An 8,400-nucleotide genomic window follows, 5' to 3' on the forward strand; every position below is an offset into this window, starting at 1 on the left:
CATGCTGCATGAGATTTCTGGGAATTACACAGTAGTTCAACAATGTCTGGAGAGCCTCAATTTCCCCAATGCTGATTTAAATAATTCTCCATCACAGCAAAGCACATATTTTACTTAAATGACAAGTGACCCACCTTCACCCAATGTTGTTCATATTGGGCATCCTTAGACAAATGCAAGGCCAGATTTTTACAGACTCCATAATGGTGGATGTGATATGGCTTTGCATGGAAATTAATTTCTGGTGCTTTTATACTTCCTTGTTCTCAAATGGATGATAAACAAATTCCACGTAAGTATCTAAGCAAGGGAAAGGGAAGGAAACCATGTAACATTAACATGATGATGAAAAGAGCTTAATAGCTGCCTTGAATGGTGACTTTTCTAATTAAGCATCATCTCTACAGTGCTGTGAAGAAGAAAATATTACACAATAGATCTGTAGGACATCAGGGTTAATGAAAGACATCTAGTTCAGGCCACTTGGTGTTCAGCATTTCTGTTGACTCGAAGCACATAGCTAAACACCAAGCTATGCTTAAGTCAGTGCAAACATGGACCCAGATTGTTGGGGGCAATATGCTGACTCTGTAAACTGCTTAGAGAGGGTTGTAAAAGCAATGTGAAGTGGTAGAATGACCACTCCAGCAGAACGACCATGAAGTCTGTGAAAACTGAAAGCTTTTCTATGAACATGAATTATTCACTTAATAATTATCTTATAAAAGAACATGCACTTTGATCTGCATATAGTTCATGCTATAGTTCCAGTAAGTCATTTTTGAGGCCAAGTGTAGGACTTATAAGAAGAGCCGAGGTGGTGCAGTGGTTAAATGCAGCACTGCAGGCTACTTCAGCTGACTGCAGTTCTGCAGTTCGGCTGTTCAAATCTCACCGGCTCAGGGTTGACTCAGCCTTCCATCCTTCCGAGGTGGGTAAAATGAGGACCCAGATTGTTGGGGGCAATATGCTGACTCTCTGTAAACCGCTTAGAGAGGGCTGAAAGCCCTATGAAGCGGTATATAAGTCCACTGCTATTGCTATTGCTAAGTGATATTACATATCTGGAAATATTTCCATATCACCTGTATGTGAAAAACTTTCACATAGGGAAAAGCCTAACCACAAAATACACACAAGGACAGGACGATAGCTTGGTTGAAAAATCCTTATTGAACTCCAGACATCATTAGGTCTAAAACAATGGAGAGTCGGTAGATACACCCCTGGGATAAGCAACTTCCCCTGTTTCTATTCAGAAAGCAATAAATTTCTGATGCGCCTTCCAACAAAGTGCATTTCTTCATTGCGATCTGTGATTGTGTTGCAGATTTGTGTCATACTCCCTTCCTGGACAGCTGAATTTGCTGTTAAAAATGGTGTTAATACAGTGCAAAAATGCATCACATGTAAACAAGCAGAGAACCCAAAATAACTGTGGAAAAAGCTTTATTTTGGTATGGATGATATCTGATTATAAATTAATTTTTCTACAGATACAGAAATATTATGGGTAAACAATATTTCCTTACCTATATTATAATCTTTTCAGAGCTTTCTGCAATGGAAATGACATTACAACCATCCAAGTCTAAATGAAGGGAGAGATTCTTTCACTCATGCACAGTGGTCTTTTGGTTTCCTACATCTGGTTTCATCCCAAAATACTCCTCTCAGTTCTGAAAGCCTGCCGCAATTTAAGATGAACGACTCAGTTGGGTAGAAAAATTGGTCTCCAAACCACACCATGTAGAACTATGGGGCCCTATGCATCAACAGCTCCAAACTCAAGCTTCAACGTAACTAAAGTGTCCTGCCAGCAATATAAAATGAATACTTTTGATTTCATGGAATTTTACCCCTCACAACAATTCTGTCAATACTAATTATTTGGCTTTCAAACGTTGAACTGTATACTTCAGCCAATACTTGAAAAAGATGGAAGGTTCCTCAGTGAACAAAGACTTTCTTTTTGGCCATGTCATCTATGGTAAATCTATGGACATAAGTTTCAATAGATGTATCAAATGTATGCATATTTGCATTGCTTCTTATCAAAGTACATGAAAAAACTGGGAAAGCTTTTATTATCATTAATCACATTCTATATATCAGCAAAAAACACGCTTCATTGGCATTTTGCCAGTGCAGTTTCCATAGTTACCAAAACCTATTTCTCTGGACCAATTTTGTGTATTTGCCTGCAAGTGTTGTGTGAATATCATAGCATTCCAAAACTTTGTAGTCCACACAAGCGACTTCAGCCTGGCACTGAAGACAAATTCCAGAGCCAAACGTTGAAATGCGTTAAGCTCTATCCGTGGCACTGTGGTACTCAGCCACTGCTGAGTACGGCCCAGATTATTTAGTACATTTAAAATAGTCCAAGGCAACTGATGAACACCATACCCTGTAGACTGCTTCCCTCAAACCCTGATATAATTAGTACATGGAGCTGATATACCATTCTTCAGTCAGAAAAAAGACATTTTTGAATATGTTGACAATAATCTTCCCTTTTTCTTTCATGGCCCATTATTATCAATAAAAATCACTTCAGTTCTATCAGTTTCCTTCCCTCCCTCCTCCCCATATTTTAATTTCAACATTGAATGAAACTGAAAGCAGCATATAAACCCATGCCAAGAAGCATTAGACAAAGCTCAGAGCTCCAACACAACTTATACATAGCATAATATGTTCCTAATATAATGGAAGACTTAAGAATACTTAAGGCTATCCAGAGGAAAATCAAGACTAAAATGGAACCAACAAAAATAATGGAACCAAGGGCCATCTATTATAAGAAGTGGACAGCACCAAGGACATCTCTAATAATCATACTCATAGTGTACTGTTTGGAAATCTTTTAAACCAGCCTTCTCCACACCAATTATTTTCCAGCATGCTGTCATGACAAATTCTAGACTTTTCAGGCAGAATTCTTATTAGCTCTTCTGATTGGGAATTCTTATCCCAATGCTATTAGGGAGTAGCAGCCTGGGGAAGGCTAATGCAGTAGGCAGCATTCTGCTTTTTAAAATAAACTGCACTATTGATCCAATGTTTTTTTTAACCCGTCTTTCAAAGTCAAACCAATCATAGTTTAAAAGCACAAGCAATTCTTTTATCCTGACTGGTGTGCTGTATAGTTTTACTGAAACGTATTCAACATTGTCTAGAACTCAACAGATTACTCCAGATCATGAATTCAAGGCAACAATCAGCTGATGATAGGCCAGCTTCTATTTCTTTTCTCTGGAAATATTTTCTCTAGATAGTTAATAGCCATGAGACCATTTAGGTGGCAATGCTTTCTAATAGCATACAATTTCATTTGAATTTCTGCTGCTTTACTGTTAAAGAAGGTGGAGAAGTCCTGTCAGGAACAGTATCAATGAATAAGTATCTGAAATTGCAAGATAATCAAACTAGTCTATTCAAAATGTTCATTAAACATGGTGACCACATTGCTAGTAAAGCTGACGTTCACTCACTAATGAACTTGAAATTCTGATGGCAATGGATTCATTTTTGAGGGGAGAGTTTCTTAGTATCATGAGATCTAAGGTTAAATAACACTCTGAAACTATCACCAGCTTCTATTTAAAAATAGACAAACAAGTGGAAATAAATTAAGAAACTTCACAATAATTAGTTTGTCTTTCTCAACTGATTTGCTTCCTATTTTAACTGTGATTTATGTTCTATTGTATTGCAACTTTTCAAAAGAGGCACTGCAGTAAAGCAGTTAGAAAAGTCCTTATTCTGGACTGATTTAAAATCTTATTATGGATTATCATGTAGCTCAAGTGCATCACTAGATATCTGTATGATTTATTGTACGCAAACAATATATGGCTTGTGGATCTCAAAGCACAGTTAATCTCTCCTTCCTAATAGTTCTCAAATGAAATCCACACTGTTTATGCACAATCTCCAGTCGTCTTGTTCAGTTTTTATTCTTATCAGACTAAATTAAATTGATAAAAGGAACCTATAAAAAAAGTAGCTAATGTAATTATAGGCAAGCTGGAAATGATTTGCTTTTAGCCCTGGAATTTCAGGAGAAGTCAACAGTCTTCAGTGTAACAGGAATGCTGCCTTATTTGGTACAGCAAGCATATTTTTTAAAAAGACAATTATGTCAGGAAAAGCCATTAAGTTCAACTGTATTGGTAACATGATCTATATTTCCAGAAAAACAGTAACCATTTTAAATAAAAAAATGGATATAATTCCTGCACTTTTAAAGACACATTGTAAATACACTTGCTTGTGCTGCAGTGTTTTTTATTGCACATAGACCAATGACATACAGTAGTAAACGGCACCCAAAGAATATAAATACAATATAAAATGCATGTGCATACAGTCCCTCGCATACACAGACACACAGACACACAGACACACATTTGTGTGCACAGAAGTAAAAATGGAGAAAGACAATGAAGCACTAAATTCACAAAAGGTTCACATGATTTTCTGGGAGTTAGAGAAGTTACTAATAGAAACTCTTGGGTATGAACATACTTACAGTACCTCCATTAAATCACATAATATTGTTTAAAAAAATAATCATCAGACAGCAGTAGATGTTAAATTGGAATCTACTTTGTTTTCCAGTGGGTTTGTCTATAAGAATGTGTGTGTTTGTGTGTGTGTGTGAGAGAGAAAGAGAGACTTACAGAGAGAACTTTGTTAATACTGTGCAAAAAAAGAGGGGGGGGAATCTCTCATTCTTTTCAAATGTGCAGTCATATTTCTGGTGCTTGTAGCCAAATTTTCTCTTCCATTTTTCAATGTGAACAATTTGTCTATTGAGATACTCCTGACTCTATTTTTATTTTTTTAAAAAACCCTTAACTAGCAATACATAATTAAGCTGTTTAATATAAACACATTTTCCCTGTACAATATGCACAGCTTGAGGTAGATGTTTTATAGCCTTACTGCTGATGTCTCATATGATAAGAAAAGTGATGGTCTCTCACCCCTGACATCACTGGGAGAAAGGACCAGACCCAAGAGAAATTGGATCAAAACAAAATACTCTCCATTTGCAGTATTTCTGATGGATCTTCTTGGATATTAAGGAGCATGTAGGTTTTCAAGGCTACAAGCTAATGAGCACTTAACTGTATACGGGAACAAGTTTCATCAAACTCGCTTCCGACTAAACATGCATTGGATAATCAGACTATGTAACAAAACTCCTTAGAAAATGTTTCAATGGCTTATTCCAAAAAGAGACTTTAAGCATGGTTTCTAAAGTTGTTTCCTGCCTGAAATTCACACATATCTCAGGAAAGGTAAACAGGTGGCCAGCACTTCTTCTTTTCCTTTCAAGGATTGAATAAATTAAAAGCAAACCAAAAAAAAGGCTACTTGTGCTACTGACACACCCAATAATAGTAAAAACAACTAAGGGCGTTATCTCTAGCTCTAAAATTAAACTGTCAGCCAAGGGCTTCTTCCTATTTCCTTCAGTATCAGGAGAGCCCTGCCTTGCTTTTCCATTAATGTTTGGCTGAACGCTTGCTACAAATTCAACTTTTCCTGAAACATTCCTTTTACAAATTCCTTGCAACTTGCTTTTGTTCCTTTCCTGGGACACCACTCCCTACTTACCTAACCTCCCCACCGCCACCTTTGCAGCATACAATCCAAACATAATAATCCAAATGACTTGGGAAATGAATGGTTTCCTTTTTTTCCACCCAGTGGTCAGTCACTCTTCTGTTTCCTTCCATTTGGATAAGAGGTATGCTGTATACAAGTTCACCTACTTTGTACTTCAGATAAATAATATCTTCTTTCAACTGAGAAAAGTCAGTCTGGAGTTTTGAGTATTAGCCAGTCTCACGATGTGTTGCTTGAAGGGTCCCACCTCCACGTCCTATCTATTGTTTTATATCCCTTTCTTGCTTCATAGTATGCAACATACCCTCCCTTTTCTTTTATCCCACTCACCACATGCCCTTTATACCTTGGACTCTGAATAGGAGATTTTAGTGTTCCCTTCCTCCAAGCTGGAGTCACTTCCATCCTGCATACCACCATTGTAATCAGACCACGTCCCTCCAAGAGTGCATGGAGCTGTAGTTCCCAGGGTACTGATGAAACCTCCAGGGTAATGAGAGAACTCTACAGTGCTGGCATGCAACCTCCGGTCTGCTTTTCTAGGACAGCACAACATCCTTTTGAAGGCCTTACGAAAATCAGGACTCCTGCAGTAAATGATGGGATTGAAGGCAGAGTTGGCGTAGCCCAACCAGTTGAAGAATACAAAGAGCTGGTCTGGTACAAGACCTCTATTAAAGACTTTGACTATATTGACCAGGAAAAACGGTAGCCAACAAAGAGTAAAAACTCCCATGATGATGCCCAAAGTTTTAAGAGCTTTTTGTTCCCTTACAGCTAGAATCCGGGATGTTTTTCTTCTATTAGTTTGACCATTACCCAAGATAGGCAGGTGCTGGTGGACTGGAGGCTGGTGCTGCTGGTGACTATTGTAGAACCTGCCTTCACACCTATCAATCTTCTTCATCTGCTCCTTGGCTTCTCTGTAGACTCTAATATAGACAAAAATCATAACAAAAAGAGGGATGTAGAAAGAGATGACAGAGGATGCAATAGCATATGCCCTGTTGGTGACAAAGTCACAGCAGCTGGGGGTGTCGTAGCAATGCCGAGCCTCAGGTTCTTTATCTCTCCACCAATGCATCATGATGGGCAAAAAGGACACCAAGGCAGAAATGGCCCAGACAACACAGACGGTGATCTTGGCACGTCTCTTGGTCATGAGGCTCTGGTAGCGGAAGGGCGAAGTAATGGCCAAATAACGGTCAATTGCAATGACGCACAAGGTCTCTATGCTTGCTGTCACACACAAGACGTCCACCGAAATCCAGCATTCACATAGGAAGGAGCCCCAGAGCCAAGAGCCTCGCACTACTAGGGTGGCACCAAAGGACACCACCACGGATCCCATCACCAAGTCAGCACAAGCCAGGGAGGTGATGAAGACGTTGGTGAGGGTTTGCAGCCGTTGTGTCCTCCCAATGGCCGCTATCACCAGACCGTTGCCCACCACAATGAAGGTCACCATCAAAGACATCAGGAGGCTCATGCCCACCACCCACTGCTGGGACAACTCCTCCGTTTTCAAGCTGCCAGGTAGATCCAAGTCAGCGGAGAAGTTGAGGGATCTCAGGCCAGCCTGAGCCGTCAAGTTCGTTCGGTTGGGAGGGCGATCCTCTAAGAAGGGCCATCCTTCTCCCATGGCTGTGCAGCGAGGCAAAGGGGCCAGCTTAGGGCATCCAGGCTGGAGGCATGAAGGCGAAGCGGGTCCCTCTCCACGCTAGCGCCGTCGGAACGGCGACCGACTTGCTTCGAGGCTGCAGCATGTTTGCGAGCGCTTCTCCGGCGGGCTCCGGCGTCCAGGACACCGCCCCGCGGCCCGCGCGTCAGGCGCTCAGCAACCAATGGGCGGCCGGAATAGCAGCCACCTCGTTACCTCCGGAGCGGGACTCGCCAGGGGGCAGAGCCGCGGGACGCCCTTCTCGGAGAGGAGTTGGCCCCGCCGCTCTCAAGGAGCTGACGACCCCCGCCGAGTTCCCGGGGAGCCCTTCGAGCGGTGTCTCCCCTCCACCCCGCCCCTCCTGTCCGAGACTGAGCGGCGGGTTAGGGAGTTCAGAGGGAAGCCTTGTCCCGAGGGGCGTGGAAAGGGTCTGCCTGCCGTCTGGCTTCCCACGGAGGAAGGTCCCGTAGGTGGGGCGGCGTTGAAAGGCTGCGGCTCTCGGGAAGGGGCGTGGAGTGTCCTTGGGGCATCTTCTGCTCCTGCGGATCTGTCCTCCTGTCTAGGCAGGGCGCATTAATCAGCTTTTTGCGCCTTGCTGAAACTAGACGAGCCGCAACACGCTGTCGCTTTTCCCGCCGTCTCTGGCTGCGCTCCGTAAGAGAATAGCGAGAAAGGGGGCGAAGGAGGGGTGGCGTGGGAGGGGTAGGGTGTCGAGAGTGGACGAAGGCAAGGGCGTTCAAAGTTGCCGCTGCCTCTTCCTAACCCGCGCGTGACTCTCAGTGGGGGGAAATGTGGCCGTTCTTTCCAGGCACTACAGCGGTGAGTTGGTTGGTGTTGTGTTTGCGGGTCTGGAGAGGCGACTCGTTTTCAATACTGCCCCGGATCATCATCTTCACGTTCCGCTATTTTTTTTCTGGACTGAAGTGCCAAACATCAACTTTCACGTCTTCCAGATCAGTTCTTGGAAAGCAGTCTTAAGAGTTGTGGAAAGCTCCAAAACTGTGTGTTGGGTTGTTTCTTGCTTGCCAATCAACGATGATGGAACGGTGAATTGGGGAGGGGGGTGTTTCTATTCAGAAACAACGCTGTGTTTACTC

The 8,400-nt window shown here is 42.2% G+C and overlaps 1 protein-coding gene across 1 annotated transcript; it reads right to left on the minus strand.

The window, feature by feature from the left end:
* Positions 1-1,452: 1,452 nt before the first annotated feature.
* On the minus strand, positions 1,453-7,480 carry ADRB1 (adrenoceptor beta 1). Its single transcript, XM_032225998.1, has one exon. The coding sequence runs from the start codon at positions 7,283-7,285 to the stop codon at positions 5,984-5,986; it is 1,302 nt and encodes a 433-aa protein (XP_032081889.1). The 5' UTR covers positions 7,286-7,480; the 3' UTR covers positions 1,453-5,983.
* Between the last annotated feature and the right edge of the window lie 920 nt (positions 7,481-8,400).

The sequence above is a fragment of the Thamnophis elegans genome, chromosome 10, assembly GCF_009769535.1.
Source record: "Thamnophis elegans isolate rThaEle1 chromosome 10, rThaEle1.pri, whole genome shotgun sequence".
Lineage (NCBI taxonomy): Eukaryota > Metazoa > Chordata > Lepidosauria > Squamata > Colubridae > Thamnophis > Thamnophis elegans.

Bases quoted from the DNA above. Each gene is read 5' to 3' on its own strand.
- ADRB1 (XM_032225998.1), bottom strand. From the start codon at position 7,285: ATGGGAGAAGGATGGCCCTTCTTAGAGGATCGCCCTCCCAACCGAACG.